This window comes from Cariama cristata, unplaced genomic scaffold (genome assembly GCF_000690535.1).
Source record: "Cariama cristata isolate BGI_N322 unplaced genomic scaffold, ASM69053v1 scaffold14057, whole genome shotgun sequence".
Classification (NCBI taxonomy): Eukaryota; Metazoa; Chordata; class Aves; order Cariamiformes; family Cariamidae; genus Cariama; species Cariama cristata.
In genome coordinates this window covers 36,031-55,657 of record NW_009626934.1, presented here as the reverse complement: position 1 = coordinate 55,657, position 19,627 = coordinate 36,031, and the positions used below count along the sequence as shown (strand labels likewise).

Sequence of the window (19,627 nt, the reverse complement as noted above, 5' to 3'; positions counted from 1 at the left end):
CCAATAAGACCAGGTTGCTCAAGGCCCCATCCAGCCTGGCCTTGAACACTTCCAGGGAGGGGGCATCCACAGCTTCTTTGGGCAACCTGTTCAAGTGCCTCACCACCCTCACAGCGAAGAATTTCCTCCTTATATCTAATCTAAATCTTCCTTCTTCCAGTTTAAAGCCATTGTCCCTTGTCCTATCACTACATCCCCTTTTAAGAAGTCCCTCCCCAACTTTCTTGTAGGCCCCTTTTAGGAACTGGAAGGCTGCTCTAAGGGCTCCCTGGAGCCTTCTCTTCTGCCGGCGAAATAAGCCCAACTCTCTCAGCCTGTCTTCATAGGAGAGGTACTCCAGCCCTCTGATCATCTTTATGGCCCTCCTCTGGACTCCCTCCAACAGGTCCATGTCCTTCTTGTGTTGGGGACCCCAGAGCTGAAGGCAGTACTGCAGGGGGGGTCTCACCAGAGTGGAGTAGAGGGCGAGAATCCCCTCCCTTGACCTGCTGGTTACAATTCTTGTGATGCAGCCCAGGATACGGTTGGCTTTCTAGGCTGCAAATATACATGGCTGGGTCATGTTGAGCTTCTCATCAACCAGCACCCCCAAGTCCTTCTCCTCAGGGATGCTCTCAATCCATTCTCAGCCCAGCCTGTATTTGTGCTTGGGATTGCCCCGACCCAGGTGCAGGACCTTGCACTTAGCCTTGTTGAACTTCATGAGATTCACATGGGCCCACCTCTCAAGCCTGTCAATGTCCCTCTGGATGGCATCCCTTCTCTCCAGCGTGTCTTCTGCACCACACAGCTTGGTGTCATTGGCAAACTTGCTGAGGGTGCACTCAGTCCTGCTGTCCATGTCGCCAACAAAGATGTTAAACAGCACCGGTCCCTGAGGAACGCCACTCGTCGCCTGTCTCCACTTTGACATTGAGCTGTTGACCAGAACTCTTTGAGTGCGACCATCCAGCCAATTCTTTATCCACCGAGTGATCCATCCATCAAATCCTTGTCTCTCCAAAACAGATATTCTATACAGCAGGATGAATACTGACCCTTAAGATGGTCTTTCATAGCCCATGTGTTATCATAGACTAATATAATAAGTTTGATTTTCATAAAAGATTCTTTGGATAACCTGAAAGCACATGAACTGTCCTGAAGACAAGTCTTTTGTTCTCAAATCCTGTTAAGAATTTTTCTCTGATGCAATACGTGTAAATACAAGCAAAGCTTACACAATTTGGTTCATAAGTCTTTTGTTAAAAGGGAGTAACAGCCAGCTTATTTGAGGAGTTCAGAAATCGTTTAGTTAAAAAAACCCTTGCACTTAGTATGAGCTTGTTTCTTTACGTTCAGCCTCCTTTTTTTTTTTTTCCCCTTTGTGTAGACGAAGAAAAATTGGATGACCGAGCCAAACTAAGCGTAGCTGCAAAGAGGCTGCTTTTTAGAGTAAGTATTACATTTTCTTAATAGAAGGCCGAGTTAAACATTTCATTAACAAGATGCTGAAGAACCCAAAGTGCGTTAGAATTAAGTGTAATGCAGTTAACCAAGTCCAAGCTACATAACTTTTTTTACTTCATCTCACCTACTTACACGGTAGACCTGTTGCTCTACAGCCTTCAAGAAACATGATTTAGAGAGATGTGTAGTTTTAACTCCATGATGCCTACTGCACAATCACATACTGCTTCTAATTCAGAGATAGGCATTTGGGAAATTTACTACTTTGTATGCAAGAAAGCTAAAAAGAAAATACTGGTTAATACTTTTCTTCTATGGATTTAATTATGACATGTTCTCTTAGGAAATGGAAAAATCATTTGAAATGAAAAATATTCCTAAACCACCTATAAGAAGCTCAGCAGTAGAGAGAAGACTGCGGCGTTTGCAGGATAGATCGCACACACAACCAATTACCAGTGAGGAAGTGGTCATTGCAGCTACGTAAGTCTTGCACATATGTTGGCTCTAACTTTGGTTCTTGCTTTTAAATCTGGGAATCAGTTCTGTATATGTAGTGTTTACAACTTTGTAGCAAGGAAAACATTTATTGTTAAGAGCCAACTTCCTTGAGAACCACAGGGGAAACTATACTGAAATTCCTTTTTGGAAGTAGAGGGACTAGTAAAGCATAACTTGTATGAACTGTAATTTGGCAGAAAGCTTATGATCCATCCTGTAGATTAGGTAAACAGGATTAATCGTAGCATTGGTTTATAACTCAAATGAAAAAGATACTTTGCACTGAGGGAAATCTGCACAGTTTCTAATGGAATGTATTTGTACTGGGGAAAACCTTTTACACTCTGAAATCTCAAATATACTTTTTGAACTGTATTTCTTGCATTCTGGTCATACATCATGAACTTTGCCTGAAAAAAGGGAAGTCATTTTGGGGGAAAATCAAACAAAGGTGAATGGACATTCACCTAATGATCTACTAAAAGATAGCTTATGTTATGGATAATGAGTAACTTCAAGAGACAACCTGTTAGCTCCTATAAGTTTTTAGGTCTTTCACAGTATTTGGAGTTTTTTTGCAAAGGTTGCAGCAGATAACTCAGTTAATTAAGAATCATCGCTGTTTGGTTTTGGTCTTTTCTGTAGTTAACACTTAATGTATGTCTTTTCTTAATGCTTTTTTCTTCTCTCTCTCCCTGTGAATTTTCCCTCCTTGGCAATTCTTTAAAGTGAATCTACCCCTGCTTCACGTTCTGTGAATACCCACACAGTAGTGACAAGAGTACCTAGTCCCACTGTAGTTAAGAGCACTGTACAACCTATCAGGTACTGGGGGGGATAAACATGCATGTTACATGGAGCACAAGATTCCTCAATAGCAGATGCATCTTTAAAGTCTTGAATGCCTTTTCAGTATGTCGAGTCAATACTCATTTCAAGAATATTTAAAACGTTCGTCAACTTCATTTATGTTTGCATGATAAAACAATGCAGCTTTTTTTTTTTTGTCAAGTATCTGTTTTCAGGACCTTTCTAACCACACTTACCTGTTCTAGAAGCATATTCTTCTTCTTTGCGAAAGAAATGAATTTGCATGTGAGCAAACCTGGCAGAACCCTCTTTGCTCTTGTACTTTTTTTTTAGTACAGTAATGTCATCTTGAGATGAAAATACCAAAGCTGGGTGCTTGATTTCACAAGCAGCACATATCCTCTTTGTCTGTCTCTACATATTTTTTTTTTATTTTTTTTTTTTAGTTTGCAAAATTAAAGGAAAGATAAGAAATTGCACCACCTATAGGTAAAGTTGCAGAATACTGTTTGCCTGTTCTGAATGAGAGATGAGAATTTTAGCAGAGACCACGACAGAAAAAAAAAAAAGAGAATACTAGTAATTCATAAATGTGGCCGAAGGTGAATAAAATACATTACTGTAGAGACAAATGCAGTTACACTTTTGTGAATCAATGTGTCTGCCTTCAGCATTGGTCAATCTTCAAAAATTAATGGAGTATATTTCAAAAATATTTTTGTTGTTGAGTTACTCTAGATAACTCAAAACAAAAGACAGTCTGAATTCTGTTCCACTTCAAATTATGAAAGGCATTACAATTTATGCTAACCTAAAAGCAGCACTAACTTGGAGTTTAAATCCATCTTTTAAATGTTTTTATCGTATATGCTCCACAAATTATTTCTAATAAAATTGAATTTTATGTAAATTGCACTGGAGGACCTGTGTTTGTTCTGCAGCAGGCATCTTAAATATCTCTCCATAGCTCTGTATCCAACATAGAGAGACTGGTCTGAAAAGTCTCTCTTCACTCTCCAGTTCCCCTTTTAAAAAAAATTGTTGTGCCCTAATCAAATAAATTTGTGAATGAAAATTTAACTTTTTAAAAATCTTCAGCTCTTGAATTAGAATTCATCGTGCCAATGTTGAACCACTGCATAACCACTTAGGCTGCTACATTACATTGGCTATTGTGCTTCATGTGCAGTTCTTCTGCTTCCATCAGGTTGAGATTTTAAAACTTCACAACAGCTTCTTCAAAACTCATTTCCAGTTCTGTTTCTTCAGCTTGCAGGCATCAGCACACCAAAAAATTTTAGCTAAAGAAGAGATAAGAGCAGCCAAAGAGGCAATGGGGCAAGATCAGTCTGATGAACCAGATTCTTCCACCTTAAGTCTGGCAGAAAAGATGGCTTTGTTTAACAAACTATCTCAACCAGTATCCAGGGCCATCTCCACAAGGAGTCGAGGAGATATTAGGCACAGGAGGATGAATGCTCGTTACCAGACTCAGCCAGTTACTCTTGGAGAAGTGGAGCAGGTAAGTGCAATCTTAGCTCTTTTTCATTTGTTTCTTTTTATTGTGGAGAAAACAGCTTCGGTGTAAGATGCTGTAACAGCTGGCCTTTTCTTTGATCTGAGCTACACACTAGGGTCATGACTTATTTGCAGGAAAAAGCTTGTCAGGAAGCAGTCTTCTGACATTGAGGAACAACATCCTCTAAAATGTTCAGCTTCGTTGGTGCGTTTTTCTTTTTTAAGTAATTCAAGAGTATATCATCTTCCTGATTAGTGCACGCTGTACCTTTCACAGTGTCCATCTTTTCTGGTGGAATATTATACATCTTCTAAAAGTAAATTCCTGACCAAAGGGGTAAAAACTGTGACCGATATCATTGTGCTTTAGATGTATTTTCAGGGAATTTTGGAGCTTTGTCATGTGCAACTTTCAGACTTTTTCCTGAAAGCGCGCGCTCTCTCCCCCGTCCCTCTCTCTCTGCCCCCCCCTGCCCCCCCCCCGGACATACTCTGTCATTTTCCTCTGGGAGGGGGCATTGATTTTTATTTTTTTTTCCCCTAAAAGCAGAATACTTTTGAAATTCAGAAAGTCATGGTCAAAACTAAATTATTTGATATGTGCAGTGGAATTGGGCTTCCTTGTTCTGGAATCCTTCATATGATTGGAGCTGCAAAGGAATGCCTTTTTAGTGCGGTTTGAGTGTAAGATGGCCCAGCAGTGGTCTTGCAGAGCTGATGTTCACAATAGCAGAAACATCAGTCCCTTAGTATTACAGCTTAAAAAGAAATCACCTTAACAGTGAAGCACAACTCCTATGCATGTTATATGTCTAGGGATTTGGATCAATCTGAATGTTAGAAAGAAAAGGGTAGGAACTTCCTATATGCTTCACTCATGATTATACACTTTCCATATAATAACAGAACAGTAAGAAAGGCAGGATTTCTCTAACCGTATTGGTGCAAAGCTGTACCAATTGTCTATCGTATAATTGTACTTCATGCATACTTTACTTAGGCATGAAGTAGTAGTAAATATTTGGCAAATTTATTTTACCAAGATTTTCAGATCTCACATAGTCTTCTTTCCATTCATTTTCCACATGCCAACCACTGTCACAGCCTGGCCTCTTTAACGGTTGTGTCACTAACTTGTTTGGGGGCCAGGAAGGTGATCAACAGAAATGGGCTGAAGCAGATGGGAAAGAAGTGACAGTCACATTAATTTGTCAGACGTTTACAGAATAAACTTGCTCTTCAAGCAAAGAAACGCAGATGAAGCATGTTTTGTTACCTCTTTCTGAACCTACCAAAAGAAACCAGAGTTGACTCTGAACCAGTTCAATGGGAGTGTATTCTCAAAAAGACTTTCTATAGTGAACTGTTCATTTGGAGTGTTGGGATGTTTTGAGATGCAGTTACAGTTTTCCTAGGAATAAATAAAAGAAAAGTATCAACATAGATAACTGGAGGTTATGTTACCGAAATACATAATTGCAAATGTAAATATCTTGTAATTAAAGTTAAATCCTTTTGCTGATCCTCTCTAAATTTCTAATTCTGATAGATGCAATGGAAAAAGAGTAAATTGGTAACTATTTTCTTAATTGTTCTTTGGAATCTTTGAGCTAGCATAGTAGTCTTTGCTTTCCTATTTGTTTAATGAATGACTGTGTCATCCATGCTTTGTGGAATTTGCATGTGCATTTTAAGTTTTCAGTTGATTTCCTCCTACTGGTGTGATTTTGTCTATTCCTTTTGCATGCTGTTCACTAGGCCTGCAGTTTAAGAAAACAACAAAAAAAGCCAAATAAAAAACTTCTGATGTGTATAAAGGCATGTTTGTCAGCCTCTTTCATAGCTTTTGTCTCCTTTGGAGAAGACAAAGCTCTGCATTTCAGAAAGATTTTTGATCTTAACTGTCTCTAGGCAAACTTTATAAAATTACGATTTTTATATTCATAAATATAGAAGTAGTAGAAAAGATAATTGTTCCACTGTGGATGTCGGCAAAGCAAATTTGGAATTTTTTTTAATATGCTTCTCAAATTCAAATACTTTGCTCAGAGATGTACGTGACTGCCACTGTTTATATTTGAAAAAGTCTTAAACTAACAGTCCTGCGTGAAGGCAATTTATGTGGCAGAAGTGTCAGGAATGTCTGCGCCCTGTGTTAGACAGCATGGAGCAGAGTCTCTCTGGCACCGAGCTAGCTCCAGAGCTGGAAGCTGCGTAACCATATCAGAGCAGAGCTGTGCCAAAGCTAATTAGTCCTGCTGAGATGCAGAGTTGATTAGCCTGGCCACATGGCATGTCATCCGGCATCTGGAACCTGAACTAATTTCTTTCCCCAGTGCTGTGCAGTACCATGCCAGTATGAGCCTTTTCATGGAGCCCTGACACAATGTCATGTTGCATGCTACACACATACACCCTTCATTTCTAAAGATGTTGCTGTTCACATGCAGTCTTTTCTTCCCTGGGTGGAATAATCCATTTGCAGCCAAATTATGGGAGCATTGTTACTCCCCTTATCTGTTTGTTGACTATATTTATAGAGTACTGTATTCATATGGAAGCATACCTCTGAAGAACTGATGTGATTAGACTGTTTTTAGGAATTTATTATTTCAGAGCTTTTAAGTACTTTCCCCGCCTCTCATAGGTACAAAATGAAAGTGGAAAAATTACTCCCCTGTCAACTGCAGTTGCAACATCAGTTTCAACGATGGCATCTGTCCTTTCTCCATTGTATGCTGGAGACCTGCACACAAAGCGCGCTAGTGATGGAAGCATGAGTGCTGCCACTAGAACTGATTTGAGATTCCACTCTTCAGCAGAAAACACTGACTCTTCAGGAAAACGCCCACAGAAGTCAGAACAGCGGCAGCCGTCAATGGAAGTTCTAGAAAGCAAAAGAGCATCAAAGAAGCATGAAGAAGAGAGAAAGAGGTTTCTAGCGCATGAAGCTAATGAAATTACAAAGTATAGCTCCTTTGAGGAAGAAACCACACATCCTGTTCCTGAAAAAGCAGGAGACTACCATAAAGAGACAGCATACAGCTTCCTGAGGAAGGGCAGCATGGAATTGTTTAGTTCACAAGCACTTTTTCAGCCTCTTGAACAGAAGGAAATCAATACTGGCATGCAAGGTAAATGGGAAGTCAAAGAAGGCCAGTCCTTTGAAGAAAAGATGGATTTGGAAAGTGTTATGAAAAGCAAGACTTTGCAAAGAGGTGCAGTATATACTTGCTATTGATGTAGTCTTGTTCAGCAAATGGTGTTGTTTCTCTAGTTTTAAACATCTTCATTTCAAGCATTATCCAGGCTGTTTAATGTTTCCTTTTTTTAACACTGCTTAAAAGTAGAGAAATACCTGTGAAATCTTAAGTTTTACAAATACAGTTTTCTCTTTGTTATTCTTTCAATTCTTCAACCTTTAAAGATGGCTCAATTTTATTCAGATTTTTTTACTTTGAAAGAAGTAGTACTATATGCTGAAGCTAAGATTTGTCCTTTCCTCTTTTGCCCTTGTCCCTGCCCTCCAAAATGCTGAACAAACTAAATTTGCTGCTCTGGGTCAAGTGTCTGCTCTTAATTGTTGCCTTCTCGTGTATATGTAATTATGTATTAACTACATATGTGTATATATAGCTAATAGTGGATAATTTTCAGATAGCTAATTTTGCAAAATTACTATTATATTCTCTTCAATGTGGTGATGAAATATAAACCAAGTAGTTTTCAGAGCAACTGTATTTCTATATGCACAGCATGATTCAGACTTAATAAGTAAACTCATCCATCTATTTAAAGTGCTTTAGAAATAATCAGTCAATTTGGTCATTGCATAAAGCCTTCTATTCCGCTGAATTTAGAAGGATGTTGTATTAGTTTTCTGTTTTATTATGATGAGGTACAGGACCACAGTACCCTGTAGTGCTAGAAGCATTTTTGTCTTCATTCTGTGAAGTTAATTTATTTTTAATTTAATGGTCTTCAAACAGGCATTCCTCAAAAACAGTGTCCATTCTATGCAGTTAACTTTCAGTGACTGCAGGGGAGAGACTGGGATACAACAGGAGCAGTCATGTATCAGAGGGGTGTTGTGCTTGTAAAATTTCAAAATGAAAAAGGAAGATCACTTTTATATTTCCTTAAGGATAACTGTAATGGTGCATTTGTCTTTCATCAAGGCAGTTTTTCCTGTGGTTTAGTTACTGCTTGAAAAAAACAAAACAAAGAAAGCCCCCAACACCCTCCTACAAAATAATACCTTTATTAAGCTATTAAATGTCCTCCTAGTATGCTACTTACACATTAAACTGCTTTACCAATAAGTTAATTTCTTGTTTAAATTTTGTCTGCTTCTCTTCCCCTACTCTTTGTTCCCCTCTCACTTTCATCTGTCCATTTCTTTTCCTATTGGTGTGATGACAGGGGCAGCAGTTTGTGCCTCATCCACATGAAGTTCAGAATTGTGTATTGGAGATGATTTTCTGTGGCTTTGTGTGAACTTCAGTCACAAATAGTCAGTCCATGCAGCAGATAATATTGCACAATTAATCTTTGTACTCTGGCTCAGCCAGAAATTTTTTCTCTGTTGGGATAGTATGTGATTTGAATGTTAAAAACAAGATTTTCTGCTTCAGTGTTAGTAATGTAAAATATGTTTGAGAATAGCACTAAGTCTAATTTGGCACTTCTCTTTTGAATGGGCAGACCACAGTGAGCCTACTTCTGAACTCACCAGCACATCAGCAATGAGGACAGTTTCACAAACTGCAGCTGCGGCATCCTGTAGACTGCAGGAGCCCTCCGAACAACTGGAAGGCAAATTTTATAAGAATTCCTGTGAGATGTTTTCCGTTGGAGAGAACAAAGCACAAACAACTGAGGATGTCCTTGATAATTCCAGCAAAACGATGTCAATTAAGGAAAGGTACTTAAATTTCACTTTTAAAAAAGTGATCTCTATAAATACAGTTATTAGACTGATGATAAAAAAAGAAGCTTTAAACCTGAATCTGAAAAAGCTAAGCAGTGATTATTAGGCTTTATTAGATGTCAAATACTAACAGCAGAAACATGCAGCTAATCTGCCTGACATGCTTATAAAGCAGACGGTGGTGAATGAGAATTACTGTTCAAGAGAATGTGATAATCTGATTTTGAAAGAACCACCTGAATAATCAATAAGTAGTTCAGAAAATGAAAGTTGTAAAAAATACATGTTCTAGTTACATTTATACTGATCTACTCAATATACTTCCTCAGATTCTGCTTTTAGTTACAACAGGTATAATGTGATTTTTTTTATTTATTTTTTTTTTAACAGCTAGTTTTTGGTGGTCTATGGGAGTCTCTTTTAAATAAGCTGCGTACAGAGAGTCAGGGATAGACTGTGATGTTTCCCTCTCTACTTCAGAAATACATGGTTGCCATTTTGACATCTGAGAACTTACTGTAGGGATTTTAAAAGGGTAATAATTTGGACAGGTTTGTGGGAGTATTAGAAGTATTTTTCCCAACCCATGATCATTCTGATCTGAAACAAATTAAGTGTTCTGTGCTTGTGCAGACAGTAGGAGTTTGTCTGGAGCTCCAATAGCTACTCTAGTACTTGTAAAAGTCATTCTAATTTAGTTAAAACTTTGAGAGTATAAACTCAGCCCTAAATTGTAAAAGGACCTGGTAGCAGTCCAGTGAGTAAAATTATGATTATTTGCTTCAAGTTAACAAATAGGCCTATTTTTACTTCAGTTTTTCGGCAGTGAAAGCAGAACCAATAAATAAAAATAGCCTCTTCGTTAAAATTTCACTGTGTAAGAGTATTCCCTCACTTGGTGAGGTGGGTGTGATATTAGGAATTCCTAACCATTTAGTTTGGGGTTTTTTTAACATGATTCCAAATTGTTGTTCTTAAATTCATGTATTTCTAGGAGGTATGTGAGTCATCCTCATTTATAGAGCATCCCCACTCCCTATTATCTCCTTAGCGTAAAGAGGGGGTGCAGGGTCAGCTACAACAGCTATGCAGTCTTAGTCCTCCTTCTGAAAGATGTATTTATCTTTTCCAGTTTCCTGTTGTTGTTTTGTTTAAAGCAACCTTCATCCTTCCCCGTCCCCCTTCTGTAAATCTGTCAGCTGTCTGGGCAGATAAGGTTTAAGACCAGTAACTTCTGGTTTGTATGTGGTAAATGATCTGCCTTCCCTGATCCTGGTGAGGGAAAAGAGCTTGGAGGGAAGGGAAGATCCAAGTATTAGCAGCTGTTTCAGTCCTAAATTTAATGCTTCAGTTGAGTTGATCTCTTGAGGAACTGATGTTAAAGACTGGTCACAATCTGGAATCGTTTTTGTTAAGGTGTCCAAGACTGTCTAGTCAGTCCCAAAGCTGACAAAAGAAAATACCTGCTGTCTGGTCAGGAATTTGTATATTCTGATTCCACAAACACCTGTAAATGGCAAAGCTGGTATCAAAATGTTTTAGCCTTCCGAAATACCACAGTAGTCTAATTCTTGGCCCAGAATTTAAAAACAACCACCAGTCATTTTCTTTTTCTTGGCTGGAGCTGATGCCAAATATTCATAAACCTCAAAGAACATTTCTGCTAAAGAATAACTATTACACTTTGGATTTTTTTTTTTTCCTTTTACATTCACTAACTTCATCTTCCCATCCAGTGAATTTTTCTGGCTGTGTCAGACATTCTTTCACCTTATGGAAGAACAGCTTTTCCACAGATGTAATGATATTTGGGAAAGATGCATGCATGCTGGTCTGGACGAAAGTGATTTTCCATGAAGAATTACTTCACTGAGCTAATATTATCCTTGTGGAGTGAGTGCATGCCTGGCATTTTCTGAATTAGCTATACTGTATAGAAGAATGAAAATCATGATTTTTCAAGGAAGACAAGACACCTATCCTATCTTCTTCTGCAAACACACAGCTTGGAGGTGAGAGGGAGCAAAGGCTCATACCTTTGAGTAGTTTTGGCTGTGTTTTGTTTTAAGCAGCCAGGGCCAATCCACTGATGTATTACAGAATGGTGGAAACCTTTTTTTTTTTTCTTTTTTTTAATTGTCTTGCATTCAGGAAGAGGAATGTCTTGGAGGATTTCAAATGGAGCATCAGTTGCTTCTAACTACCTGTCTTTGTGCATTTATGGAGACCAAAGTTGCTAGAAGGCCACCCTATCAGTTCTGCTTTAGCAGTCAGCTGTGTGCCATAATCACCATTAAAAAAACCTACAGATAACTCTAATTTCTGGTGGACCTTTTACCATCATTCATGACTCAGGAAGACCCCAACCTAAACTTAATTTGCAACCTTTTTTGATATATGGATGCCAGAGCAAGACTTTCTTATGCAGACTAGTCCCCACTATAGTGAATTTATGCACTCTTTAATAGTCAACTTCCTTTTTGTAGTTACTTATCTCATATTAGCCTTCAGGATTTATGATTTAGCTGAAAAGAACTGGTTAAGTGCAGCCAGTGGAGTATGGGTGAAAGCCAACCCTGTGTCCAGTTTAATCTCAAGGATAACACTAGCAGCTAAGATGCTAAAATACTGCCACAGAAGAAAGATGTGTCATTTTTGACATTTTTTGCCAGGACTTTTGCCAAGACCTTTCACGCAATGCTCCTTATTTAGGTAAAAATCATTGTTCAAATCTTGTTTCTATTTCCCTTCCGTATTAGTCCAACATTTTGCCTTCAGCTGTGAAAACTTTTGCTTTGAACCAATCCTGATATCTGTGAGATGATGATCATTCTGTCTTGATGGCACATATTCTATATCTCAGTAGCAGGTGAAAGAAGGAAGCAGAGCAAGCTGTCAAAGATGGGCAGTTATATAAAAAGCTTTTTTCTTTCAAGAAAAGAGTAAAACGGATTTTTTTCAGATTGGAAAAAGAACTTTTGGAGGCAAAAGGAGTATGAATAGAACTGTGAAAGCGAATAATGAATGATTATTCACTGTTATCAAAAATGGAAAACTGGAAGTATGCAGTGAAACTAGTAGGCAGCAGGCCTTAAATCCAAGAGTTAGATCCAATAATTGCCTTATTTTTGCAGACTTTCCAAAGAATCAACTGCTCTCTGCTTTGAGTTAAGCTACTGAGCTGGTGGGCTTGCTTGTGTGAACCAATTCAGTAGTTCTTGCATCTTTATTCATACAATAGGATGCCATCCAATTGTTGCTGAGTCAAGGCAGTCAGAGTTTATTGCTGTTTCCATCATTCAAGACAAATGCATGGCTTTAGATTTTACACAGCAGTGAAGTTTTCAATGACATACATGTTTAAGTGGTGATTTCATTGCTCAAAACAGACAAACGTGTGTTCTCACTCTAAGAACAAGTTGGTTCATTACATATACAAGTGAACAGCGGAGGGCTAGTATGAGTCCATCCTTATGACAGAGGAGAAAACAAAGTCTCCAGGGACACAGAAGCATTCTCAGAATTCTAGGTTCTCTTCCTAATCAATGAAGCTGTTTGGGGCAAAAGTCTAAGGCAAATACCCTGCAGTAATTTCAGGTTAACAAAAAAAAAATATATTTTTTTTTAATGGCTGCTATTCTGAGCAGCTATAGACATTTTAAAAAACAAACCCATCTTAGGCCATAGCTGACCAAAATGCCTTCCAGCTTCAATTATTGCAGATCATTTCTAAGCAAAACTGACTCAAGAGAACATAACTACTGAAGACAATTCGACTGCATGGTGGCAATTCAGTCCCATCTTGGTCTCCTTCACAGTTTCACACATGCATGGATGCACTCCAGAAGATTAGTTCTGGGCAATGAAATCTTGTGTGCGTTCTGGAAACAATGACCATGGCCTCAACTCCTTATTGTGAGTCCTCCTCACCCCTACTCATCCTGTGCTGTGAGGTATGAAGCAACCAGGCAATGTGAAGCCTACCAGCACTGCCTGCCTGGGCAGGAAGAGAGGAAATAACTGCTTTCTTGAATACTAACATTCTCACTGCGATTGTATTTGGTGGATTTACTGTTTTCTGCATTCTCGGTTTTTATCAAATGGCTGCCTTAGGACCAATTGGTCATCCTTGAATAGGTCAGTAGCATGGTTGCACCCCTTGGATTTTTGCAGGAAGCAGCTGCCTGAAGCTTGGCTTCTGGCTAGATCTATTTGGTCCTACCCTTTCCTTCTCCTCGGAGTTTCAAGACAGGACTTACTGTGAGGGTGACAGTAATGACATCTCTAAAAAAGAATCTCTATATCTTGTGGTCAAAATAGATTTAACTAGTGAACCTGTTCAAATATTAATAGGGTTAAGGGTTTTGTGTAATCCTTACTGAAATGCCCTAGATTAAAGTTATGTAGTAAAACTTAATTCAACTAAAATAAAAATTATTTAGTGGACCGATGCAACTGTTTGCATAAGTACTGCAGATATACATTTTATGGATTACTAAGAATGATTTCTGGAAGCTAGAAAATTCACACAAATATTAATTTCTGAGGAAGATAAGCTGAAAATCATGCCTGTGTAGAACTCATATTCCTAACTGACTTCCCCTACTCCCAAAACTAATCACTTCAGGGTTTGTATGGACAAATAGGTTCTAGCAAAATAAATAAATCTACGTGCTGTCCCCACAGGAGCCAATCGGTGTCCCATTGTGGTATATTCAGAATTTTCCTCAAGATTAGGAAAGAGCACTTTTAAAAGATCCTACTTACCTGAGATTAATGGTAATCCACATTTTAAATGTAAGACATTCTTTAAATGAGTTGAATCTTGCAGATAGATTTCACAGCTGTAGTAAGCACCAAGTGACTAATGCGTTGGTATTACTGATTTGTGTCACAGCAATGCCTGAGCTAAGCAAGGAGATACTAAGTGATCCCTGGGAGTCTGATAGTAACCTCAATCACTGGAGTTGTACTGAAAGCAGTAACTGCAGAGTTGTCGTTTGATGTGCCTGATGAGGCCTAATTGGTGGGTGCCTGCTGAATAGACCTCTTTCTTGTTGGGTTTTAAAGAAAATAATTTTTAAAATCTTTTTATAAGGAGTACAATAAAGACCAAAGGTAGGGTTCATCTTACTAACTTTGGACATGTAGAGCATAAGCATCCATAGCCGAGCTAGTCACTCTCTGTGCCTTATTGACAGAAGGGAAGAAAAAAAAAGCAGTGATTAATCTAACCTATTTATATGTCTACTTTAGGATGATCTGTGTTGTACCTTGGTTTCCCTTGACTGTATTGGCAATATACACTGACTATACAAATTAACTGGGGTGCCTGTCGCAGATCTAGATGTCCGTGTTTTGACAGATGATTCCCATTCATCATGTTCAGTAAAGGCTTGGTGTTTGTGAGCTTTGTATACATGTATGCAATGTAAATAACTATAGTTAACATTCGAAAATTTAATTTCAAATTCTCTTGAATGTAGCATTAGTGAAACAATAAGGGTAGCTTTTGAGAGTAACGGGAAGTACAGTATTTAAAGCTACCCATTAGCATTGTTTTTCTTTTAGGTTGGCATTGCTGAAGAAGAGTGGTGAAGAAGATTGGAAGAGCAGGCTCAGCAAAAAGCAAGAGTATGCAAAAGTGTCTGTCACTGATCGTAGCACGCAGATGCAAGAAGTTGAGCAGCTGTTGAAGAAGGTAACTCTGTCCTTGTTTGGAAAAAACACCTTGCTTGAAATGCTTCAGATTTTTGAAGATGCATCCAGCTAGACAGGCATGCTGAATATTGACTACTAGCTCCTGCTGTTCTTCTTTTTTTTTTTAGGCTTGTTTAAAAAAAACAATTGTCCCAACATGAGACCTCTTTAAACTAGAATGTCATCACTGTCTTGGGACATATAGTATTGGTTACAGTGTCTTTACATCAGCAGATTATGAACCAGTAAGTGGGTCTGTAAGGCTTCTGGGCCATTTGCAGGTATAATGACTTAAGCCTTTTTTTTTCCCAATGAAACTGGCTTAAGGCTTTAAGTTCAGGTGTTTTCTTTAGTATGGGTGAGCTTGTAAAAATTTCAGATTCCTAAAGCTGTGTCGTCTCTGTGCATATACTTTTCTTTGGAGCAGTAATTTTGGATCCTAAAACACTGAGGAAATGCAGGTATCAGAGCATTCATGAGCTGCTTGGCTTATGGTTATCTTCCATGATCGTTGGTGTTTGTGAATAGACAAAACCATCTAGATAATGATTTTGTCTGTTTTGTCAGTGTTAGTGAATAGAGTGGGAGATGGGTAGAAAGGTGTAGAGGAAAGGGAAGTCCACATTGTTAGCACACTCTGGCAATGTCTATACATGAGTAAGCTATGTTTCCCAGGAGACTGGGTCTGTAAAGCAGAATGATTACTGATGAGGTCCTGCTATCGATGCCATACTTGTTTGTTTTGCTTCAGTGAAGTTTTGCTTCAGGCTAAATTTAGTCTGCTCCTTTGGCCTGACTGCCATTAGCAGCCATGGTGTTACATGGGAATCCAGGGGTGCACTTCAGGGCTTAATTTCATCCAAAAGTCTGGGCATTCTGCAATGTGAACCAAAGTACAGAAAGTGAGGATGACTGGGAGATTTGCTTCAAAATGGACTGCTGGTTTAAACTACAGGACTAATGTTGACTTGCTTCCCTTCTGAGTCTAGTATTCTGAAAATGACAGTATCAGATAAAATAGGCTGTTTCAAAAGCCTCTAATTTTTGAGGAAGTATTTTCACAGAGGGCAAGTGAAGATAAAATTTGTGTTGCAAATTTTACTAGTGGGGTTAATAATCTTTGGATCCAATTATTTAATTGTGAAAATGCTGCTTCTATTAAGTAGTATAAGCAGACAATAACAAAAAGTCTCCTGTTTCATCAGTATATTACAAATAAGGAGTTGTTACACAGCCTGTCATTATTGAGGATAAATCTGTACCTGAACATGCAACTGAACAATGGTTGTGTGTTAACTGGACAGAAAAACAAGAAAGCTAATTTTTGCAGTTTGGTTTATGGGTTTCGTTTTAGTTTTACCCTGTGGACTTGCTCAAAAATCCAGTTGCTAGCTTGAAAGATGTCCTAAAGCGAAAATAGTTACAGCGAGGAAAGCAAAATTGTGGTCAAATTTTTAACAGAGCAGTCTCCAAAATGACAACTGTTGAGGTCAGATAACAAATGTACTCCAGCTAAAGACAATGGCATTGAGAAAAAGCTTTAAGCAGCTGCCAAGATTTAGGCAGAGACAAAACCTTTGTTCTCTCTTCTTGCTCCCCAGCACCCATATCCTCCCTGCTGTGTTACCATGTGCAGCAACTTCACTCAGCATAGCACAAGTTAGGCTTTTAAAGCAAGTAAGCGAGCATGAAGTGCTTGAAGGGTACAAGCTTTGAAGTGACAATGCTAGCAGTGGGAGTTTCTGTGACACTAGGTCACCCACTCTGTTGGTTCGTGTTAGCTCTGGGCTATTTAGAGCCTAAATCAAAGGATTTGCATGTCTGCCAGTGGGTGAAATCTTGGATGTATAAGAAAAAATGTTAGTCTTATTAGATACACAACTCCCTGAACTATATTGATATTTATAGTGCTGATTCATTATGTGATACATGATAAATAATGTAAAGCTTCACTTGGTGTGTTGTAAGCAATGTGGTCAACTATGTCAGCTGCCTTTAAATCTGGAAATGCTATTATTGATAATTAATTTATGTGATTGTTATTATCCTTTGAGGACCATGAAGCAGTGTGCCACTGAAGTCTTATTTGTAGAAGAGGTTTCAGACTATCATGCACTTATGAATCAGTGCTTTCTGTTGCTGGATTGCAATAAAAATGCAGGAATTTTATTGATTACTGTGTTTTGAGCTAGTTAAGATACAGTTTCCACATATGGCAGTCATGAATTGACAGCAAGGACAGCACATGCTGGTTCAAAATACTGCCTGAAGTTTTCAGTTGCAGTATGTCACTCCTGCTAATGCAGTCAATCAGACACCTTTTTAGGTTTTCTTTTGTGTGTGTGTCTTTTAAAAGGTTATCTAACTTGTTCTGCAGATTTGATTATTGAAACATAGCTGTATAAAATAGAAGTTATTAGAGTTCATTTAGGTTTCTTGTAAACAACAGCAGTTGAAAGATTCATACTTTTAATAAAATAGTTACATTAAATAGTGCTGTTTGATCGCTTCTAGTCAAAATGCATCTGCATAATTGCCTGCATGGTGCGATATTTCTCCAAATGTGTTATAGTCATTTATATGTAGGCTAAACTGTAGAAAAAACATAAAATTCATGGAAAGGCTGACAGAGCAACCTCAAATGGGGAAAAAAGGGACTAAGGAATTAAGCAGATACAGATGAGGGGGGAAGCTGAGATTTACTTGAATGTCTGGCATCTGTTTTGATGATTGCTGCAAATAGGAGGAAAATTTGTTGAAAGCTGTGAGACTTCTTAAATTATTTATATGTATGGTAAAACATACTTGGACAATTCAAAGAATAGCTCTAACATCAGGGGAACAACTGTACACTGAGGAATGTCTTACTGGAAAAAAATCCCTTTTATTTGGGAAAAATATTTTGGATTTTGTATATTTGTATTCATCATCTTGGATTGGACAGAAGACTTCCAGTTTGATAGTTTTTTTCATAGGTAGAGAAATTAAATAACTTTAAAATCTTTCCTTAGTATCAAAATAGCAATTTACTGGAATAAAAATTCCTGGTTTATAGTCACCCATTTTTAACAGAGTCCCTGATTAATGTGATTACCAGCTGCATTGCAGTTGCATTAAAGCAGTGAATGACATTTGAAATACACTTAATTCTTATAGCAAGTTCAAATTGCAGCTCAGCGCTGGTGTTAAAGGCTAGGGCTGAACAGTCAACTCAAAATTACTCAGAGATGAAGTGTGTAAAAATCTTAAAGGGGGTAAGCCTTTAAAAAGTGACCTTTAGGCAAAATATTAGTCTTTTGCTGTGGTAATAATTTTATCCATTTCATATATGGCATCCACCAAGTGCTCATATCCAATTCTAATCAAAGCTGAAACTCTAATGGTTAGGCTTCATTTTGAGCCACTCTAACGAGCTGCATTTACCCATATTCTGTGCAATGTTCCACATTTGCTTTAACCTATAGAAAGGAAGAAGAATTATAGATGATAAAGCCGTGTCTAATCAGCTTTGGGTAAGCCTAGCTCTGAGGCAGGGGTTATTTGTAGGCTTTGTTTAGAATGGTGAACTCACCTTTGCTGAGTGCTGTGGGCTTAGCAATTCCCTCCAGATGGCTTTTGACTATCTCAGTTTTAGTGAGCGTTCTTTCCTTTCATCCAGAAAATAGGTGGCTTGTTATCTAGCAGGGTCTGATTAAACTTGCAGCAGAATTATTCACATTGTGGTTGACATAGTTCATCAATTTAATAGTGCATGAAAACAAAGATATAAAAATTATCAGCATATGAAAAGTGTATCTTCTGGCTGTGCGGTTTTGTTCTGTGTTGAGTTGTAGTGATACTAACTTGCTTAATTCCTGCATGGAATGGCTTTGGTAGACGTGCTGTTGTATTATGACATTTTTGATCTCTGGCTTTCCAACTGAGAAAACATTTCTAGAAGATTAAAAGATTCAGATTTACTTCATTTTAAGAAATTAGGGGAAGATGAGTTGTTTCCCCTCAGCATCTCCATTTCTGATAGTCCAGTTCTTTTCTAATTTCTTTGCTTTGCTTCTGTCCTTGTCATAGGAACCTGTATATGCTTCTACTTACTCTCCCGTTATGCCCGCTCTCCATAAATTTCATCCTTTTCTACCTATTAAACAGGTGAGCAAAAGTCTGCACAAGTTAAATGCTCAGCAATTTCAAGTAAGCACATTTTGACAATTTTTTTTATGTAGAAAATTAATAATCCTCTTAACTGATTAATCAGCTTAGTAAATGCTACTTTAAAGAAACATAGTATTACATCACTATGCTGTGTACACTTCTTCACATTCTGCTAGTGTTTCTCTAATGGTTGCTGTTCTAAAAATTCTCTGTCTGTTAAACTATGTAGGTGAGAAAGTAAATGAAGGAGACATGATTGCATATATTATAATGCCGAAAATTTGCAAGTTGTTAAAAAGGATATATAAAAGGAGCAACATGTAACTGCACAGCATTTATTTTAGAATAAAATGCTGTGTACCCTGACTTCTCTGTAAGTAATGCGCATATGCAATGTAAGACATAAAATCATCTAATTTATTGACTGTAAAAAAAAAACAAAACAAACTGCTTTTGTTCAGAGGTGACTTTCCTATAGTGCTTTTCCGTAGTCCCTGTCTAAAGGTTATTTACCTTGCCACGTGCTGCTTCTATTCTCTGACTGTACCATCTTCCTGCTTCTCTCTCTCT

The 19,627-nt window shown here is 38.0% G+C and overlaps 1 protein-coding gene across 1 annotated transcript in view; it reads left to right on the top strand.

Annotated features, from left to right (window-relative positions):
• The window catches only part of SVIL (supervillin), a 69,557-nt gene that overhangs the window by 21,210 nt on the left and 28,720 nt on the right, over nucleotides 1-19,627 (top strand). Inside the window, exons 10-16 of the mRNA XM_009704232.1 lie at nucleotides 1,373-1,434; nucleotides 1,793-1,932; nucleotides 2,680-2,775; nucleotides 4,030-4,282; nucleotides 6,926-7,478; nucleotides 8,959-9,202; nucleotides 14,780-14,909. Of these exons, the coding sequence (XP_009702534.1) occupies nucleotides 1,373-1,434; nucleotides 1,793-1,932; nucleotides 2,680-2,775; nucleotides 4,030-4,282; nucleotides 6,926-7,478; nucleotides 8,959-9,202; nucleotides 14,780-14,909 (1,478 nt within the window). The remainder of the gene's footprint in view (nucleotides 1-1,372; nucleotides 1,435-1,792; nucleotides 1,933-2,679; nucleotides 2,776-4,029; nucleotides 4,283-6,925; nucleotides 7,479-8,958; nucleotides 9,203-14,779; nucleotides 14,910-19,627) is intronic.